At 34.9% G+C, this 23,184-nt stretch overlaps 1 protein-coding gene across 1 annotated transcript in view; it reads left to right on the top strand.

Moving 5' to 3' along the window:
- The window catches only part of LOC121432153, a 50,291-nt gene that overhangs the window by 10,988 nt on the left and 16,119 nt on the right, over positions 1–23,184 (top strand). The window contains exons 2-4 of the mRNA XM_041630009.1: positions 1,286–1,882; positions 3,218–3,320; positions 12,689–12,830. Coding sequence (XP_041485943.1) covers positions 1,286–1,882; positions 3,218–3,320; positions 12,689–12,830 — 842 coding nt within the window. The remainder of the gene's footprint in view (positions 1–1,285; positions 1,883–3,217; positions 3,321–12,688; positions 12,831–23,184) is intronic.

The following is a 23,184-nucleotide window of genomic DNA, read 5'->3' as shown; positions in this document are numbered from 1 at the left end:
GTCCAAAAGGGGAGGGGGAATTTTATTTTTGGAGGAAAATTTTGACAAGCCCCCCCAAAGGTTTTCAACCACAAATTAAGGAAAATTGGACAAGCAAAAATAAAGGTCTTCAATTTCAAAAGGGAGGGGGCACACCTCAGTTTTTCTTCTCAAGGGGGGGGGGCACATGCCCCTTGTGCCTCCTCCTGTGCCCCCCTGGATCTGTGCCTGTTTCTGGCCCATCTGTATAATGTCATGGCTCCATTAGAGAAGAAAAATGTATAACAGATTTCATGTATGATTTGTGATTTTGCTAATGCTATTTCTTCACGCCTCTTCTTTCTTCTCCTACTCTATCTTCTTCTCCTCCTCCCCCATTTTTTCCCCTCTGATTCTTTTTCATCATATCTTCTTTGTTTTGTTCTTTATATTATTCTTCCTTCTTCTTCTTCCCCCTCTTCCTCTTTCTTCTTCATCTTCTTCCATCTCCTCTTCCTCCTCCTTGTTTTTGCTTTTCTTCTATATACTACTACTGCTGCTGCTGCTGCTGCTGCTACTACTACATGTACTACTACTACTACTACTACTACTACTACTACTACTACTACTACTACTACTACTACTACTACTACTACTACTACTACTACTACTACTACTACTACTACTACTACTACTACTACTACTACTACTACTACTACTACTACTACTACTACTACTACTACTACTACTACTACTACTACTACTACTACTACTACTACTACTACAACTAGTACTACTACTACTACTACTTCTTCTCGTCCTCCTTCTTCTGCTTCATCCTCTTCTCCTCCTTTTTCTTCTTCTTCATTTTCTTCTTCTCCTCTTTCATCTTCTCCTTCTTCTCCTCTTTCATCTTCTCCTCCTCCTTCTTGTAATCTTCAAAGGACTCTGCAGCCTCTCTTGAAAATAACATGCCTGTTTATTGAGGAATAGGGAGGGATAGTTTTAAGCTGATGTAAAATGACACCAGGGACTTACAATTAAGTGTGACTTCCAAATAGTTGTATAATTTAATTTCTTTAAATATGCATGTTTTTCAATTTCATTATCATACAAATGAGTTAAAATTATATTGTTACCAGCCAGAGTGGTAACAATGACCAATATCAAAAATGGGAAAGCAGAAATAGAAAGAATAATTAAAAAGTGTATGCCTATCATCAAAGAAATTGCTGAGATTCATGTACGGTTATTGTGCACACTTATTGAGCGTCAACAAACCTATCTTTATAGTTGTTTATTTTATAACGCTTGTTTATCTTTTCAGTGTATGCCTGCGAGGGAATACCGTTCTCTAATTGCCGAAGAGTTCTACCCTACAATGCAACAACCTATCCAAACTACCTGGATCACGTGTCAGCCGCTCAATCTGTAGCTTTATACTCAAGCAACCTTGAAATATACCAGATTCTGGGATGCCACAAGCTCCTGTTTTTCTTTGTATGTAGTCTGGTGGCTCCAAAGTGCGATGCCACAGGATTGAAGATACCGCCATGTCAAGAATTATGTTACATGGTCCGTGGCGGGTGCATGGGTCATCCTGATGTAAGATGTTCCGAGTTTCCCCTGATGGCGGATGACCCAAACTGCATCAGTGACATGATGGCGGAGCTGGTAACATCACCCCCGCCTCCTATTATCACCACGACCGTCACAGAGCCACGGACAATCAGGACAACAACAGGACCACACCAAGGACCTACAAGTTCTGGTCCTACGGAAGCCTCAGGTTCTCCTCCCACAACTGTGACTGTGACTGTGACTGGTAATCCTAAGATGATATCCCCGTCGTCAGAGACTTCGGAAAATACTGTTACATACAGAACTCAAGGAGTTGATATTGAGGTCAATGATGAAACACTAGGTAAAACAAAATTCTGTGGTTATTTTTGTTGTATTCATTTAGTGACTGATCATTGATTAATAGATTTATTGATTCATTCATTCATTCATTTATTCATTCATGGATTTATTTGTTGGTTGGTTTATTGATCAATTGATTGATATGATGAATTGATAAATTGATTGATTGATTGAATTGTTGCTTGGTTGATTGATTATTGATTCATTCATTCATTTTTATTCAGTCATGTGGTTGATTAATCAATTAATTTGTTGGTTTACTGGTTGGTTGGTTGATTGATCAATCAATTGATATGTTTGATTGATTGAATGATTTGTTGGTTTGCTAATTGATTTATTGATTGTTGGTTGGTTGATTGGTTGATTGACTGATTGATTTGTTGGTTGATCACTTAGTTGATTGATTGGTTAATTTATTGATGGACTGTTTGATTGATAATTATGTTGATTTTGCTTTGTTGATTGATTGATTAATTGATTAACAATGAATACCTAGAAGCCCAAGCCCTAAAATGCATGTCAGTGGAATGATAGAAAGGAAAATGAATTTATTCCATATCCATATCATTTGCTATTTCTTGACCTGATCATAGTTTTATTTCATTTCAATTGAATGTTGAGAAGCCATCGGATTTATCATCTTTTGCTCACATTGATAGTAGGGAGTTTTCACTCTGTGACACACGACAGATTGATGAATACAGTAAATATATTGAAAATCCTGTCTAAATGACAATGAACAGCACTGCAGTTTCATCCCAAGTTTCAGAGCTGAGGAAAAGTTGCACAAAATATGTCATTTGTCAACGTGGAGCGTTGTGGCCCAGTGGATTATTCTTCGGGCATTGAAACAGAGGGTCGTGGGTTCGAATCCCAGCTATGGCGTAATATCCTTCCACAAGAAACTGATCCACAATGTGCTGCACTCAACCCAGGTGAGGTAAATGGGTACCGGTAGGAAGTAATTCCTTAAAAAGATGTGTGCGCTATGAACGCCTAGCTTAGCCGGGTAATATAGGAGCGCCTAGAGCACCCAACAAGGTGGATATGTGCGCAATATAAATACCCTATAAATTATTTGTCCAGATTCCAAGAGGAAACTGCTGTTTTGATCCACCAATTGCAAAAAAGATTTCTTGGTTTTTCTTTGTCATGAATGGTATGTCACAATACATTCTCTATGTTCAAGAATCCCTCAGGCATTGTGGGGTGAAAACTTTCTATATACCAGAATTGGATGAGCTTTAAAGGAGCAAAAATTTACAAATGGCTTTTACTTCCTTTAATTTTTTTTTCTCCATCGGACATAACAAAAATCTTGTGTTGCACTCTGCAGATGAAGGGAAGTCTTATGAGGTACCTGCTGGTGTCATCCTGGGAGTTAGTATTGGAACTTTGGTTACCATGGTGATGCTCGTTACAATGTGTGTCTGTTGCAGGTGAGTAAAAGCTCTGGAGAATTTGATCTTCTCTCTCCTCTCACCCCCTCTTTCTCTCCTCTCCCTTCTGTACGTCTCTCATTTTCTCTCTCTGCTTTCACTTTTTTCCTATATCTCTCCCATTCTTTGTCTCACTTTTGCTTTCATCCAACATGTTATCTATCTTATCCTCTCTGTCTCTTTCTTCCATTTCCCTTTCATACTCTCTTTGTTTTCTTAGTTTCTTAGTTTATTCCTTTTCTCCTACAAGTCCTACCTCTTCCCTCCCTCTCTGTCTTCCTCTGGTCAGGGACAACTGTCTCCTCTCACTTCCTCTCTCTCCCTCTTTTTTGTTGGTACCTTTTTCTTATTCAAGTTCTCTATAACAAGAGGCGGTGCTGCACCAGCCCGAGTTTGCTCAATCTCGAGATTTTAGCCCGATCTGCCCTCTTCGCGATTAATCTCGAGATTCAAGAAACTCTGTCTCCAACATCGCAAGAAGAGCAATTCCTGCTCGAGCGAGGCATCGATGCATTATGGTCTAACACCGTGAATGAATAATCCCTAGTACGTCTGCACCTGCGAATTAGCAGGATAATTCGTAAAATAGCGTGCTACTTTGCAAATAATCCCAAGTTGACTTGGGATTGCAATCTTAAGATTAATCCTGCGAACTAGTCGATAATCGCATGTCCATTACAAATAATCTTGATATTGTTCAGATCGGGATAAGTTACCAGATCAGAAATAGCCTGCTAATTTGAAAAGTCGGGCTGGTGCAGATGGCCCTAATTAAATATTTTTCTACTGCAAACAAGGAGAGGAAATGTACAAAAGGATAGATGATAATCAACGCCCATCTGAAGCTTTTGTAGTGATGAAAAAGTGTGCACTGTACTTTGATACTTTCTAACATCCTGAAGTCTAATAGCCATTGATTTTTTGGGGGGGCTGATCATGAAAAGGAAAATTGTGAATATTAAGTTATCTAGCATCCTGTCTGGGGGTGGGGATTTTGTCTTTAAGAGTTGCCTTATTACAAATTTTGAAACATATCAAATTTTGAGATGTGATTTGATATCAGGAAGCTTCATACAAAGAGTATATCCTGAACTTTTCAGCCTGTTCCATCTTTGAAAAGTGATTTCATATCACAAATAGATAAATACCCAGCTATTTAATTTGATTGGCTCTTATTGGATCAAGATGCATTTTATTTATCCAATAGAACTTATTGTAATTTTATATCCTTCAATAGATATCACATCTGTTTTAGAGCATATACATTCATGTAAGTTTACGGAATAGAAATTCATATAATATAGAAATGCACTGGAGTAGTTTCTGGAAGAATTTACTTAGAATATACTTTTAGTTGCAAGTTATATATTTTGTCACGATAATTGCTTTTTCTTTCCAAGGGTTACTCTGCTCATTCAGTTTATGGGTCTTTGGCTTATCAAGCTAATTAGTCTGTTATCTGTGTTTATATTGTCCTTTGCTGTTTAAAGCATTACCTGTGTGGTATATCACTAGGGCCGTCTGCACCATCCTGAATTTTCAAATTAGCGCACTATTTCTGATCCCGGAAATTATCCTGATCAGAACAATCTCGAGATTATTTGTAATGGACACGCGAGTATCCGCTAGTTCACTGGATTAATCTCGAGATCGCGATCCCAAGTCAACTTGGGATTTGCAAAATAGAGCGCTATTTTACGAATTATCATGATAATTCGCAGGTGCAGACGCACTCAGGATTATTTATTCAGGGCATCAGGCCATAATTCATCCATGCCTTGCTCGAGCAGGAATTGCTCTTCTTGCAATAGTGGAGATGGGGTTTCTTGAATCGCTTAATCGCGAAGAGGGCCGTTCGGGCTAAAATCTCAAGATTGAGCAAACTCGGGATGGTGTATAGCACCCCCTACTATGTATTAAAAAGATGCACCATCATCTTGGCTTCATTTTGCTACTATTGCTAATCAATTGGACAAGTTTTAATCAGTGTGTACTATTTGAAATATAGTAAAGAATGCAAAAGAAAAAAGTATTTGGCTTTCTTCCAATTACTGTTTTGAAATTTGGACTTTCCTCTGTTTGCCGCATATTTTTCAAACTTTATATTTAAAGCTTACTTGTGTTGACAGCAATATTTTAGGTCTGAAACTACTTAGAAATAAAGATACATTTGCCAAATCAGTCTGCAATTCAACAGATATTTGCTTTCCAGGTGAAGCTAATCTCTATGCGACTGTGCACATTGAGGAATTATTTCCTTGTCCATGTTATCAAGGATAAGGCTAAAAGGATTTGACATATATTTGCCTCTCGTTCATTAATTATTTATCTTGGTGATGAGGAAACAACTCCACAAAATCCTACATTTTTCTTATAACTTACAATTCCTTTTTATCATTTTTATAGTCCTACCTAAACTGGAATTGGTGTTTATAATTTGTTGTACATATTCAGGTATAATTCTTCCTAGATTGATTCATATCCTCTATACATAGATTTGACGGTATCTTTATTTAATACATTCTGCATTTTAAACATAATAGAAGTTAAGTGTTAGAATCAAGTAATTTGAGAAACAAGTTAAACATTAAAGGGGAATCCAACCCAAATAAAAACTTGTTTTTATAAGAAAAAGAAAAATCAGACAAGTTGATAGGTGAAAGTTTGAACAATATTGGACAAACAACAAGAAAGTTATGAATTTTTAAAAGTTGTAAATATTGGTAATCACTATATTCATGGAGACTTCAAATTGGCCGCATATGGGATGTAATTGTGATGTAAGGCAAGGACTACTCTTTCATGTACTCCACTACATATTATGGCTAAAATGTCATTTTTCCCAAAAGTTTTATTTCAAATAATATTTTTCTTTCATGAGGACATTAAACAATATACTACCTGGGTTATATTTAGATTACTGCCCCAGGGGAGTGGGTACTTAGGAGAAAACCACAAATCCCTGATAATAAAGTACATGGCCTATGGGAAAGTTGTCCTTGCCCCTTGTCATAATTTACTTACCCAGTTGCCAATTTGGAATCTACATACTATTAGTGATCCCAATTTTTAAGCAGCTATAACTTTCTTATTGCTTGTCCGATTTCTTTCAAATTTTCACCATTCTGTTTCATTTATTTTTCTCCTTCCCCACACAACATTTTATGGCCTAGGCTGGATTCTCCTTTAAGTAATTTTAACACTGTAGACATGGCAAACTGTTATGTACCATACAAGTAGAGTGTTTTTGTTGGGGGGGGGGGGTCAAAGTTTGTAAAAAAAAAATTGAGGGCAAAGTAAGGAATTAGCATGATTTTGTTTTATTACACATTTTGATAATAATTGATATGGACTGCATGAATTATGAAATTAATATGAATGGTAAATTTCACTCTTGCATAGTATACATTTAGAGACTGAGCAATAATAATGATGTTGATGGCTTGCCATATTCAAGTAGTAAACCCATTGGTCCTGTATAAGCTACAATGTCTATGAAGGTTGACACTAAATCAAATCCTTGTGAAGTATCCTATTAAATAAGTAATTAGTGCTCATTGGTTTTGAAGATGCTTCTAGACCAGAATTAGACTCATGATGATATAAAGTACGATTAAGAAGAGACTTTTTTCTTCCTGGAAAAATGGCTAACATTAGTATTCGGAGGGTCTGATGCAAGCCTCTCATGTTAGCTTCAAGTAGGGCATGAGCTTTGCAGGATTCTGAGGAGCATTTCATGAAGACTTATTCAGTGATTTTTTTCACTGCATAATACACTCTGAGCCAATCAGATGCAAGGATTTCTGTAGCTTATAACAGTTGTCTGTGAACTACTTGTGTCGTGAAATGTTTCTCTAATGTAATTTTCCCAGGGTCTTGCTCTATACAGGGAAACCTGAAGATCGTCCCAAGATGGATTGAAGATGGACAGAACGAGGGGGCGAGGAGGGGGCTTGGAGGGGTAAAGAGATGGAAAATGAGATGGAATTACAGAGAATGGGTTGATGACTGAAGGCCTGTGAGGTAGTTGGTGATGGGGATAATGATTTTACTTGTATTGCACCTATTCTATTTGTTTAAATACTAAAGGCACTTTGGAAGAAGTAGGAGAAAAAGAAAGAGAAGGAGAGGAGAAGGAGAAGAAGAAAAGGAAGAAGAACTTGAGGAACAAGGAGGAGGAAAGAAAAGAAAAAAGGAGAGGAGTCAAAGAAAAAGAAGGGAAAGAGAAAAAGAATAGAAGGGGGAATTAAACTGAGTAGTAAAGTAAAGTATGGTTTCTGTCAGGACAAACAGTGAATGTTAGGGTTTGTATACTGATTGAAAAGAACATGGTATACACATCACAATACATTTGAAAGGCAATTTATTATAACTCCAGTGCTTACCCTCTACAGATATTCAAAACAGTGTTTTGTTCAGAAATTCTCCCAAAATGAATAACCTCAAACACTCGAACCCAAGGAGATGAAATGGTTGAACTTGTTAACCAGAGCACAGCTAGTTTTTAGGATCATTGGTGAAATCTCACCCCCAATCGCTAACAGATTTGATTAGAATGGTCGTGAGGAGGAATGCAAACGGATGCAAGGTGGATCGTTGAATGCAAGATGATGGTCGTGTTTTAAGAGTGACCCTCCTACTGTTTTGAGTGTTGCCCTTCTTCTGTTACAAGAAACGTGATATCATGGATGCGAAGAAGAGCATAAGAGGATGAGGGCGGATGGCATCAAAACGGGATGGGTTCCGGGATAAGGAGATGTCGATATTCTTGGAGATACACAACGTGGAGTCGAATGGGTGAAGATTGGCATAGATGTATCTAGGATGATATCGATAGGAAAGAAGTTAATGAAAAATAAATGATCTGCGATAAATGAAGGGAGAATGACAGGTAATCAGAGATTTAACAATGCAAATTAGAATAACTGTTAAACAGTACATACTTGAGATTGTATTTTGAAGAAAAAAAACCCACAAAAATGAAATGACTGAGAATTGTGCTCATGGTGAAAAGAAAACCTGAATAAAAAATAAAGTACAGAAAAAAAATGTAAGCAAAAGGAGATAAGCAGACATTTTAGGTCTAATACCCTTTTCATAAACCTATCCTCCAATTAGCCGCCTAAGAGTAATGCGGATAATTCAATAAAAATTGCGTTCATAAACTCCGAAAATAAGCCGCATTATTTTTACGAGCGCCCGTCCTGAAAAAGGCGGATAATCACCATGACAACTGGACACGCCCCCTCCGATGCGGTTGTGTTGGAAAAGGGTGACCTTGTGACCGCACCATGGCAATTATCCGCATTATTTGGAAATGTGTTCATAAACTCAAAATCTTATCCCGATGCCGCTATTATGCGGATAATAGCAGCATCAGAGTAATGCGGATAAATCTTGTCCTCCTCCAATTTTACGACCAAATTATGCTGCTATTAGCCGCCTAATTCATAGTAATTGGGTTTATGAAAGGGGTATTAGAAGTTAAGAAATTAAGGTTCTGTTTGAAATAAGTCATTCTTGAGAATGTATTCTGTTGGAAACATAAAGGAATGACATTTTTATTAGATTTGCACCAATGGAATAGATGATGAATGAAAAACAAATGAGAAAAAAATTTAGGTACCCAGAGGTACAATGATTAGATATTTGAAAGTAGCTAACAAAGCAAGGTTCCAATTAAAATAATTCAGAGTTGAGATTGTTATTAAGAAAAAACATAAAGAGAATCATATTGGAAGATGGTATTACTAGGGCCGTCTGCACCATCCCGAGTTTTCAAATTAGCGCGCTATTTCTGATCCTGCAAATTATCCTGATCTGAACAATCTCAAGATTATTTGCAATGGAGACACAATTATCGCACTAAGTCGTAGGATTAATCTTGAGATTAAGATCCCAAGTCAACTTGGGATTATTTGCAAAATAGCGCGCTATTTTACAAATTATCGCGCTAATTCGTAGGTGCAGGCGCACTCGGGATAATTTATTCACGGCGTCGGACCATAATGCATTGATGCCTCGCTCGAGCAGGAATCGCTCTTTTTGCGATGGTGGAGACGGGGTTTCTTGAATCTCGAGATTAATCGCGAAGAGGGCCGATCGGGCTAAAATCTCGAGATTGAGCAAACTCGGGATGGTGCAGCACCACCTTCCATGATTTTAAGTTCATGCTTGTCTCTGTAAATAAAACCACTTGGGGTATTCTGCAATAGAAATCCTTAAAGAATGTGACTTTGACTGTGTCATTCACCAGCATCTATTGTAAAGGTTTAGAATTTATGTTTGATGTATCAGTATGTGTCACGGTTTGACCATGCATGAGGAGGTTCAGTTCTCGGTCTGTCCCCCTAAGGATGTGTTAGAAGATGAAATAGGAACACTACTCTCAGTGAATTGTCCCTTGCTGTAATTGATCCCAGGAAGGTATAATTCCTATTTTGGAGGTTTTGGTTCTTGAAATAGATTATGAATCCTCTTAAAAAAAAAGTCATCTTGGTCGTAAATCAGATTCTCTCTGGTACTCTGTCTATATCTGTCTGACTTGATCATGTCGATCTCACTCTCTAAATTTGCTTTCTCTTTCTACCCCCTCTCTCCAGATTAGATTCTGTCTTCATCCATAATACTTTTCATGCTCACTCTCTACAGACAACATTTTGATAATATTTCCCAAAACTGACAATTGGTAGGTTCATTGTTAACTGTCTCTTAAGACTAAAAGAATAAAGAAATATTATCCCTCTTGCATTTGTAGCTATATATACCTATACTCCCACCTCTTACACCCCTCTCTATCTGTTTATATTTATGTTTATATATTAATTTGTATAAACCTTTATGCATTTGTCTGTTATTTACATTTTCATGTTTTCAAGATTTGATATGAATGTATTTCAATCATCAAGATCAATTCTATTGATTGATTTATTGCTTGCTTTTATTTCTGCATTCAATGCATCAGATATAGGTTTACAAAATAATATGTACAAATGTAGTATACAAAAATAATGAAGTACAAGCATTAGATAAGCTAAAAGACATTTAAAAGAATGCAGGAGACCTCCATCGTGAGCAATCAGGGTTGATAATGATGGTGGCCTCATAAAATTTATTTATGTACAGCAAAATTAATACAATACAGTAAGGTTGGTGACCTCGTACAGAGTAGAACTTATAAAAAGTACTGCTGAATGTTATCTGTTGGCTGTTTTTTCTTTTCAAACTTTGACCAATTATTGCCGTTGGCATATGGCTTGCATAAAAACCTAAATATATAAAACAGTTGTTGAACTACCTTCTATAATTTTCCTAATAACAAATGATTATTTTGCAGTATGAAGTAAATGGCTTCTTGAGTATCTACTGTTGGATACATTAATGTTGAGACCTGGGCCCTCTATTACAAATCTCAATGATTGATCAGATGACTTATTTTACAATTGATTGTACTGATCATTACATGGAATTAATCGTACATATTGACCTTAACATCAATGGCCGTGCTCTGTGTTTCTGGGACTTGGAGTTGATGTGGCATTCATGTCGAATCATTCCCATTTGTACAGAACAGGTGCAAGTATCTAGTTACTCGTGTGCAAGCGTGCAAGCGTTTGGCGCAAGACCATATTTGAAACATTAGAAATGATTATTCATGTCATTTTCTATGAGAAGGGGCCTATTATTATGAAGATTCTGAAGATGTTTACTATAATTATTTTCAGATTAACTATCTTGTTCAAAAATGCAATTACCCCCCAAAATTGAATAAGAATTGATATTTTTCTATTTGATTAATAAGACAATTATATTTGATATTTTTGGAGTGCTTGTATCCACCAACAATAATATTTAAGGTACATCAATATTACCCTGGCTAAATTCTGCAATTTCGTTAATAGGGATAGTTAATATGCATATTTAATACTTTACCCCTTATCATTTATAATCAAAGTAATATTGCATGTGTTTTGTCTATGTAGTTTTCATCTTGCACTTGATTTATATAGGGTTTTTTGCGTTATTTTTACAGAAGGGTTGTTTATCTGGTATGTTTTGCTTTTAGAAATGAAGAGTGTAAAATAATAAGTTAATTTAGTTGATATATTCAGTCTCTGTCCCTTGATCTGTGCTCAGTAAGGGACTCGTTGACTAATAATGGACCAAGTAATTGAACTGCATTAATGAATAGGTGGCATATATGAATTAAAAACCCTTGGAACTGGGGATTTTCACGAGGATCATGCGAGTATATCAGTATCTCCATGGTGCAAGTGAGACTTGTAGTTAGGCTGGAGAGTGGAGGATCAAAATTTATGATCTGTTTCCATGGCAACGGACATGACCTGTTTAGTCCTAGGGTCTTATAGCGTTTATATTTGCTGTGTGAGTGACTAATGGAAAATCAATTTCTATGAGCTATGAGATTGATGTATATGATACATGCTTTTGAAATTTTGAGGTTTCTGAAAAATATAAGGCAAAATTATGCTGAAATTAATATATTATCATTACATCTAGGCAAAAGAAGCAATATCCTTATTACTGGGGGCCATTTCATAAAGCTGTTCGTAAGTTAAGAGCGACTTTACGACGACTGGTGATCCTTTCTTACGCACAAAACCATCGCTAATGAATATACCATTTGCCATAAGAAAGGATCACCTGTCATTCTTAAAGTCGCTCTTAACTTACAAACAGCTTTATGAAACACCCACCTGGCAGAAATACTTTTTTTTTATTATTGTAGCAATTTGCCAATAATATCTTATATTCCATACAATTTTAATGCATTTTCAATGTTACACTTGTTTGAATTTCCATATGGCCCCCCCCATCTTTTGATATTCTCAGTTTTCAGAAACCAAAATTAATTTTCTTATTTCTTGTCAATATCCTTTAGCTTTTTAGCTTTCCAACCCCTACAGAAATTTAAGCGTGCCGCTTGCTAGTAACTAGCATGCGACTAGTAGGGCGCTCGCTTAATAAGCGAGTGCATGCTTGCGAACAGTCCCTGCTCGCTAAAAGATCGCTTAATTATTACTCTGCATGCATATTACACGCTTATTAAGCTAGCCGCATGCTAGTTACTAGATTGCGCAAGATAGTCGCACGCTTGAAAATTTCTGTGGGGGAAGATTATAGTTTTCTTATTTTTCTCCTTTCCTAAGAATAACTTTATTTACCAAAGTCACAATTCCCTTTAATTCAAGAATTTTTTTTTTGGGGGGGGATGTGGTACCCATGGTTATCCCAATGATATTTGTTTTTTTAATCCAGAAGAATTAAATGAATCTGGTTACCAGTGTTTAGAAATCTTATTTTCAAGCATATTTCATTTTCTTTTTTAATTTCTTTTTATTCTCTAGATTCTACACTCAGTGCAAATCCCCCAACGCCAGGGCCAGACCCGCACCGGAAACGTATGGTGGCTTCTATGCAAATCCAGCTTTTGAAAATACTAACAGTGCTGACTTCTGTACACACCCTTCCACAAATGGTCCCAATCAAGTGAGTAGTAGAAATCAGGACCTTGTTGTATAAAATTTACCCTCATTATAATTTTTCACTCTAAAAAATGAAATGTTGAAGGTGTACTCCAGGCTGAAAATAAACTGAGTCGAACAGATAAAGGAAAATCGGACAAACAAAACACTGAAAATTTGATCCAAAACTGACAAGGTATAACAAAGTTATAGCATTTTAAAGATTTGCATTATTCCAGTGAAACAGTTCAAGGCATGTCTTCATGAATATTCAATGAGCAAACTGATGATATCCCCATTTGTTCTTTTGTATTTTATTATATAAATGAGGTTTATTCACTTCTTTTCTACCAAGAACTAAAAAAAATGGATTGACAACTGATTGAGTACATTCTATATTCATTGTTGGAAGTTATTTCATTAGAGGGAGATATATCATTCACGCATGTATGCAAGAATGAAACAATTATGATTTCATGTAATGACATAAGAAAATGGAAAGTTGGGATGTGACATAATCTGCCCATCTAATGAATATTCATGATGATGTTGCATATAATTCTTTTCTCAAACTTTAAAATTCAATTTAGACTTTGTTATTTGTCAGATTTTGATGTAATTTTCAGCATTTTGCTCTATGAATTTCACTCTATTTACTTAGATATAAATATTTTCAGCCCGGAGTATCCCTTTAAATCAACAATTGAAAGATTGGAGGAGTGAAAACCTTTTTCCAAATGTCATGTCCAAACCTGCGTAAAGCTGAAATCTACATTTTAAATGTTAGGTTGAAATATTTAAAGCGGTAAATGCAACATTTAATAGATAAGGTTGGCACTCCTCCAACCTTTCAAATGTTGATTTAAGGGACAAGTCCACCCCAACAAAAAGTTGATTTGAATAAAAAGGGAAAAATCCAACAAGCATAACACTGAAAATTTCATCGAAATTGGATGTAAAAAAGGAAAGTTATGACATTTTAAAATGTTTGCTTAATTTCACAAAACAGTTATATGCACATCCTGGTCGGTATGCAAATGAGGAAACTGATGACATCATCCACTCACTATTTCTTTTGTATTTTATTATATGAAATATTAGATTTTCAAATTTTCTCATCATTAACAAGTGAAACAACAATTATTCCCTCCCTGAGTATGTGGCATTAGCATTTTTTATTACTATATGGATCAGTCAAGTTGGTCCTTATTGTCAAATCTGTAGAAAATAAAATATTGTATAATTTAAACAATAAAAAAAAAAAAAAAGAAATAGTGAGTGAGGGACATCATCGACTTTCTTATTTTCATGTCACTGAGTTGCGCATATCACTGTTTTGTGCAAAATTGAGTGAAACCTTAACCATTCATAACTTTCTTATTTTACACATGATTTTGATGAAATTTTCAGCGTTATGCTTGTTTTATTTTTTTCTACTCTTTTGGGGTGAACTTGGCCTTTAACATTTCATTTTTCAGAGTGTTGTTATCAGTGATTACTACCATGGTAACAGGCCTCATCAGCCAATCAAATTTGAGCTTTCCATGCATTGAAATTACCACAATGTCAAATTTACTATCATAGTATAAGTTTTTATGCCATTAAATTCATTTTTGTGGTGGGGGGGGGGGGTTGGCCTATCTCTTTCACTTGTTTTCTGTCATTTTATAATTTTTCTTTTCAAAAACCTTTGTAACTGTAAGTAATACCTTCCTGTGAAAGTTTGTTTCAAGTTCACACAATTTCACTACAGTTTATTGATCTCATGCATCCTCTTGATAGCCTCATCATTATGATTTAGGAATATCGATCTGTATTATGCACAAGTATGTTGACTATTTATTGCCTAGATCTGGTTTAAAGAGCTCAACGCTCTTTGAGAGAAAGTTTGGTGAGAGGTATGTGGCTGTAGAATAAATATGTGCTTTAAATGCCGCTAATGCTGCTGCTATGACCAAATGAAAATTCTCTTTCATCATCATCATCATCATCATCATCATCATCGTGATCATCATCATCATCATCATCATCATCATCAACATCATCATCATCATCAACATCAACATCATCATCATCAACATCATCAACATCATCATCATCATCAACATCATCATCATCATCATCATCATCAACATCATCATCATCAACATCATCAACGTCATCATCAACATCATCATTATCATCATCACCATTGTCATCAACATCATCATCATCCCATCAATTCAAGCATGTTATCTTTTATAATTTAAATGATCAGCTAGCAGTACATGAGCATAGAGGCTGTACAGAGTGGCCGAAAAAGCGGAACGATGGATTTTCAATACTTTCGCTTCATTTTTTTTGTTATTATTTTCATCATTAATGTAAGGCATACTCTCATGATAAGAATGATACCAAGAAAATTGAATTTATTTGAATGAATTTGATTGTGTTCCCTTTTCTTGAAATTCAGTCATTTTACAATTTGCAAATTTGAGAGACAGATTCAAAAATAATTGTTATGAATGAAATTATTATTTTTTGCTTTAGGCTGCTACAAAGTGACTGATTTTGGAGATGATGGAATGTTATGCCAAGTTGATTTGGAATGTAATGCTGAAAGTGATTGGTTAACATTGGTTTGACTTTTAAAAAATCTGAGCTAGAAGGTCACACTTGTCACCTGTGTCTGTGATATGTTCCAAAAATGAAGCCCAGAAAAAATTGCGTTCGAAAATGATTATTTAGTGCTTCTAAAATTGAAATATAAAGTAATCGGAAACACCATCTTAATTTCATCATACACTTATGTGTATTATTTAGGTGTCTATAAGACGCCTATTTACACGAATCGGGGTTTGCCTTGTAGTTTTAGCTTTTCATTCTCAATAATGGCTGTTTTCAGGGTTTATTAGTTCTAATACATGCACTTGTACACATGTTTCATCTTGGTTTGAGAATTTTTTAAATCAGCTGCTCACAAAGTTTTTTTTATTTTTTTTTTTTTTTTTTTTTTTTTTTTTAATTATGTGTTTTATTGGTATTCAAAATCACATATAATCACAATATTTACAGGTAATTGGAATGATTCAAAACAGTTCAAAAGCAGTAAAATCACAAAACAAAGATGAAATAAAAATAAATGGAAAAAAAAAATAAAAAAATAAAAAGGGTGACATAAATCAAAATAAAACATTGGACGATACAGGTTACTCTAAAGGAAATACACATCGAGATAAATTTACATGTATAATCGATTGTAGCCTACTACTCTGTGCATTGTACAAGTCTCAATTTAAGATACAAAAACAAATAGAATGGAAAATGGGGAACTACCTGTATCTAAAATAAAAATCATATATCAAATCGCCACTTCTTAAAGTGTACAGTGAGTTTGTTTCTTTTCTTGGCTAGGTGATGCTCAATTTCCTTTTGTTTCTTCACAAAACTTTTAAATAAATCCACATTTGGTAAGGTGTTCTTGAATTTACAAATATAAATATAATATTTGGCCAATAGTAAAAGGTAAGTAACAAATCTATCCGTTGATACACCAAACAATTTTTGAAAATTAGTGAGATTGAAATCTGAAATATGTTTTTTTTATCGTAGTCAATAGAAGATTCCAAATTGGGGTTACCTTATCACAGTCACAGAACAGATGAATTATTGATTCCTCTTCATTATCACAAAATGTACAGTTTGGTAAATCTTTCCTATTGATTTTATACAGAAATGCATTTAGAGCTATAGTATTATGAAAAATCTTAAAGTAAAAGGAACGGAGTTTAGTATCGATAGTACAAAAGAAATTGGCTTTATGTACCTTTTCCCACAAAGTGGGTACAGGGATTGATAGGCATTCATTCCAGTAGTTGTACCGTCTATCTGGAAGATATTGCACATTCAAAATTTTATAGGCATAACATGGTACTTTTTTCGCAGTAATCAGTTTAGTAATCAAAATATCATGAACGTGTACATTAGTCAAAACTGTTCTATTAAACCACTCCATTGGAATATTTTTCATTAAAAAATTGTATTTTCTCCTATCAGACACAGGAATATCAAAATCTAAAATAAGTTCTTCAAACAGTTTATGTCCAGGATGAGGTGGATTCAATAAGTCTGAAATTACAACAACATTCTTCTCATGCCAAGATTCATAATAGAAGTATTTTTTGGATTTTGATCGAATTAATCTATTAAACCATAAGAATTGGCAATGCCCCATCTCAGAAAATTTACAATGAAATGATTCTATAGAAGCATATTCTCTGAAATAATACCATGAACGAAGCGAATCTGCAATTTGGGAATTACCTAAAGATTGTAAAACGGTTTCTGGGGCATATGATTTCCACAAAATATTAGGATCACTATGAAATTTTTCTAGAGCCGAGATTTCAATTGATTTCCAAACAGACTCAAAATTATCATCAAGTAGGTGTTTGACCCATGTCATTTTTTGGGATAGAGCAAATGAATAAGGATCAATCATCTTTAGTCCACACTGAGTATAATCATTACACATAAATGATCTCTTAACCCTATCATTACCACCACTCCAAATAAATTTAACAATACGGATACCTTTAAACAATATTGGTCTGAATTCACAAACGAAGGCTTAAATCATAGGTAACCTGATAAAAACTCACAGTATCATGCTGTTGGATTGCTCCCCAGGGAGTGGAGACAGTGCACACATTGTTTGCGGGCATGCCAGCGAGGATCTAATGACCAGGGTAACGATCATGCGAATATCTTAGAAATGTCATTCGACGTATCGAGTTCTTTATAAATAGTATGCAGAATATCCAGTGTGGTCACAATTTGAAAATGATAAGATTTGTTAGATAATTTCACACTGTAGACATTTCTGCTCACAGTGTGTTCACAGAGACTCATAGAGAACTCTTGATGTGAAATTTGAGTGTGCATGAAGCTGTTTTCTCTTAAGGTGGTTTCAGACCGCCTTAAAGTTCGTCAGTTCCAGGTATTCTCTGATTAGGATATTTACCCCGATCAGAAAATACCAGGTAATATCGGCAAAGTGAAAGCATATTATGTGTAATATCCCCGAAAGAAAATATAGTGGCACTAAATAGTAGGTACTTGTCAAAATTACAAGAACTTTCGCGGGGATTTTTCCAAAGTTGCAGGTATTTTGGCAATGTGAAAGCAATGTACAGGAACTTTCAGCCCAGCGTGTCATTTGGCGTGGGCGCCGTGGGTGACTGCTGAGCTAGTGATTTTAAATCTCGCGCCTTGCCTGCTCATCAGACCATACTGTGCATGCTAGTAACTTCAGGAAGTTACCCAGAAGGGTATGTTTCAGGGCGGTGTGAATGCAGAAATAATTAATGGGTATTTTTCAGCCTAAAAAAGTTCTCGTAATTTAACGGGGATTCTTGTGATCAAGGCGGTTTCCGGTTTGAAACCATGCACCTATAGAGAACTCGTGAATACGAGATTCACAATGTGAAATTTGAGTGTGAAGATGTTTTCTCTTTAGGTGGTTTCAAACTGCCTCGATCACAAGAATCCCCGTTAAATTACGAGAACTTTTTTAGGCTGAAAAATACCCATTAATTATTTCTGCATTCACACCGCCCTGAAACATATCCTTCGGGATAAGTTCCTGAAGTTACGAGCATGCGCAGTATGGTCTGATAAGCAGGCAAGGCACGAGATTCAAAATCACTAGCCCAGCAGCCACCCACGGCGCCGCACCCAACGACACGCTGGGCTAAAAGTTCCCGTAATTTGCTTTCACATTGCCAAAATACCTGCGACCTTGGAAAAATCCCCGCGAAAGTTCTCGTAATTTCGCCAAGTACCTACTATTTAGCGGGTATTTTCTTTCGGGGAAATTACGCGTAGTTTGCTTTCACATTACCAAAATACCTGGTATTTTCTGATCGGGGTGAATTTCCCGATCAGAGAATACCTGGAACTGGCGAACTTCAAGGCGGTCTGAAACCACCTAATGTGAAATTTGAGTGTGAAGATGTTTTCTCTTTTTTGTCCCATGCTCTGAATCCTGTGTGACACCAAATTCTTTTTACCAGGGAAGAGTTTGAGTTATCAGCAGTTCTCTGAAAGAAGCTCATGTCCTACACCGCTGAATGCACAATTTTGATATGAGAAATCAAATCATTCATTTTTAATTAATGTGTTTTAGAGGTCAAGTACACCCCAGAAAAATGTTGATTTGAATAAACAGAGAAAAATATCAAACTAGCATAATGCTAAAAATTTCATCAAAATCGGATGTAAAATAAGAAAGTTATGACATTTTAAAAAGTTTCGCTTATTTTTTCACAAAATAGTGATGTGCACAACTCAGTGACATGCAAATGAGACAGTCGATGATGTCCTTCACTCACTTTTTTTTTTATTGTTTGAATCATACAATATTTCATGTTTTTACAGATATGACAATAAGGACAAACTTGAATGAACCATATAGTACTTGACAATGCTAATTCCAGAAGTTCAGGGAGGAATTAATTGTTGTTTCACTTGACAGTGAGGAGAAAATTATAATATTTCTTATAATAAAATACAAGAGAAGTAGTGAGTGGATGACGTCATCAGTCTCTTCATTTGCATACCGACCAAGATGTGCATATAATTGCTTTGTGAAATTAAGCAAAACTTAAAATGTCATAACTTTCTTCTGATTTTGATGAAATTTTAAGTGTACAGGTATGCTTGTTGGATTTTTCTCTTTTTATTAAAATCAACATTTTTTGTTGGGAGGACTTATCATTTAATGCTTATCACGTTAAGCCAGTCCCAAGACATGCCTTTTAAAAACACAATGATTTGTATTTATATATTCCCCTTGATTTATTGAAACTTCTGATATTAGTAATCAGATCATTAAATATGGATATTGCAATAGAATTTTATCCATACTTAAAGTAAGTCTGTATAAACTCTTACAAATAATGCAGTCAAAACATGTTCTCTAAATGTAATTTGTGATCAGACAAATTGCCTTCGACTGATTTTAGAATTAGACGCCAGGGAAATCAGGAAAACATCAATTTGTTTTCATGAATTGTCAGCGTCACTTTTATTTTGCCCTACTGAATAGACACACATTAATTGAAATTGCCGACAGCACTTCTTGTATGACATATGATTGATAAGGAGAAGAGGATGGGGAGAGAAAAAAATAAAAATGGATTGGAAGAATTCTTTCTTTCTATATATTAACTCAACTTTTAAAGAAAGGAGAGAAAACAGACTGGATGAAGATCTGTTAAAGTATTAAGTTGACTGAAAACAAATTTATTTTTCAAATAGAAAGTAAAGATGTGTGAAAGAAGGAGTTAATGATATGGAAGAAATAATTCATCATTGATCCTGAATTATCATGCATTATACCTTTTTATTTCAGACTTTTTATCAATAATCATTGGTTTCTTTTATTTTCATTTTAAAAAGATATTTCTTTGATAGTTTGGAAAAAGCATGACAAAGTTTTAAATAGCTTAATTGTGCCTGGACTTAGAGATGAAAAGGGATATTTAAAGAGAGAGAGAGAAAAAAACTAATGTTATGTATATATGTAGGTGACATGACGGGAATGTTGATTACTTGATTGTCATATTGTAGAGCTGGTTTTATGCTCTTGTAAATCAGTATTTAGATTTCATCTTCTGTACCATACACTCTAAAAACAAAACAGACTAAAGGGAGAGACGAGTTACAGCGTTTTCCATCTCTTAAAATTCTGTTTCTCCCTCAGCTCTTTCAAGAGGCAATTCACCCCTTTCTGACTTTTTTATTTTTAGTTGTTAATTCATGTTTTGTATATTGTCAATCTTTCATTTTTATCTGCCAGTTAATGAAAAAATTCAATCATTTTTCCAAACTGTACAATACCTTTTGACATCACATTTAAAGGCCAATCAGCATGAGCAATATACGGAAGTTAGGGAAATACAGACGATACAGCTTTGAGGGTAGGCCTACGCTAAAAGAGTTGGATCACATGCTAAATAGTGAAGGTTGGACCAGTGAATGTCCAATGTTCTTTTAAATGCATTTATATCCAACAACAAATAGATTTCTCTAAAGATCTTATTTTAAGGGCTGATTTTGATGAAGTTTTTAGTGCAATAGTAGTGTGATTTTTTCTCTTTTCTTCAAATCTACATATTGTTGGGGTGTACTTTAAAACATTACTCATTGTTTATCACAGCATTCATGTTCAGGATTTGCATCATTCATGCATGCACAGTATCACATAGGGAGAATGTTACAACATCCTGAAAAATGAACTAATCTAATTAGGGAGAGGATTGTTTTAGATCTCAATAACAAGATGATAGAAAATAGTATGAAGGCTATGTGATTAAACTTGATAATTGAACCATATTAAAGGACAAGTCCACCCTAACAAAAAGTTTATTTGAAAAGAGGAGAAAAATCTAACAAGCAAAGCCCTGAAAATTTCATCAAAATCGGATGTAAAATAAGAAAGTTATGACATTTTAAAGTTTCGCTTAATTTCACAAAACAGTTATATGCACATCCTGGTCAGTATGCAAATTGGCAGACTGATGATGTCACCCACTCACTTTTTCTTTTGTATTTTATTCTACGAATATAAAATATTCTAATTTTCTCCTCATTAAGTAAAACAAAGTTTTATTTCTCCCTGAAAATGTGGAATTACCATTATTTTAACAGTTTATGGTTAAGTTAATGTGGTCTTTATTGTCAAATTTGTAAAAATTGAAATATTGTATTATTCAAACAATAAAAAACGAAAGAAATAGTGAGTGATGGACATCATCGACTCATTTGCATATTGCTGAGTTGTGCATTTAACTGTTTTGTGAAAAATAAGCGAAACTTAAAAATGTCATAACTTTCTTAAATCCGATTTTGATGAAATTTGCAGCATTATGTTCGATTTTTTACTATCGATTCAAATCAATAATTTTCTGGGGCGGACTTGACCTTTAAGGGGAGGATTTAACGGTATTTTCTGATATCCTGAAAAATGAACTTATCTTAAGTCCTATAGCTGTCACATCATTCCATTAAAGCCTTGCATGCGGCTTGCGAATGACTATTTTTGCTACCCATAGGTCACCTGCATTGACCGTATCTTGCATGTTGTTGCCGCAGGAGCACACACAAGTCTGCTTTGCACATAGAAAAGCTTTGAACATGCTCAAAACTTTGTTGCGGTTGATTGCCCGCAACTCTCCTGCAAGGAACCAAGTGATAGGGCCTTAAAGGAAACCAAAACCCAAGAAGAGAAGTAATCTTATTGGAAAGAGCAAAATGAGAGAACAATTTGAAAAAAGTCTCATCAAAATCGGTTATGAAATAAGCAAGTTATGGGAGTTTGAAAACTCTTGAATTTTCTATGGGCATCCTCAAATTGGCAAATGTGCTTCAAAATGGCTGATTTTGTGGACAACTCTCCATTCGTTTTGTACACAAATATTCAGATTTCCCTCATTATCTTTCAAATTGCATCTTGCCTCCTTCTGAGCACAACATATGTCATGGGAAAATATAATCCACACCATATATGTCAAGGTCAGGAGGAGATAATGTGAAATATGTAAAATAAAGGGGAAAATCTGAAAATATGTGTACAAAACAAATGGAGAGTTGTCCACAAAATCAGCCATTTTGAAGCATGTTTGCCAATTGAGGATCCACATAGTAAGTACAACAAGACTTTTTAATCGTCCATAAATTGCTTATTTCATAACCGATTTTGATGAAACTTTTTTTAAATTGTTTCTCTCATTTTACTCTTTCCAATAAGATTGCTTCTCTTCTTGGGTTTTGGTTTCCTTTAACGTGGAGATGATTGTTTTAGATCTTAATAACATGATGGTAGAAAGTAGTGTGAAGGCTTTGTGATTTGTGATGATTGAACCATTTATACGGTGAGGATTTGTTGGTCTTTTTATTCTTAAATTGTCAACAGCCATGTTTTGTGTTGATTTAGCTATCAAAGGCTGAATTGATCGCAGAATAATCTTTGAATTGACAATCATGACATTCTTATTTGCTTTAAAAACACATTTCACTTAAGTAGGTTTAAAGGATCATGGAATGCTCTTCAAATTTGCACCAATTATATTCTCTTTTGTATTTTGGCTTTCAGATTAATAAAAAACAGAATTGAAAAAAAATCTATCTTGGCCAAGTTGGTCACAGTATTGTCTTGAAACTGGCAACCATGTTCTTTTCCCAAATATTGATAAAACTGGGATTTTTTATAGTTTGAAAATGTACAATTTAAAAACAGAATGTCCCCATTTGGCGACAATAGCTACTATTTCTTTCATATTTTCAAAATAAACAAGATATCAATATAAGATTTTGCAGCCTAGATTTGTCAAAATTTT

This window comes from Lytechinus variegatus, chromosome 18, assembly GCF_018143015.1.
Source record: "Lytechinus variegatus isolate NC3 chromosome 18, Lvar_3.0, whole genome shotgun sequence".
Lineage (NCBI taxonomy): Eukaryota > Metazoa > Echinodermata > Echinoidea > Temnopleuroida > Toxopneustidae > Lytechinus > Lytechinus variegatus.
The sequence above is the reverse complement of the archived record's forward strand: the minus strand, read 5'-3'. Positions and strand labels throughout refer to the sequence as shown.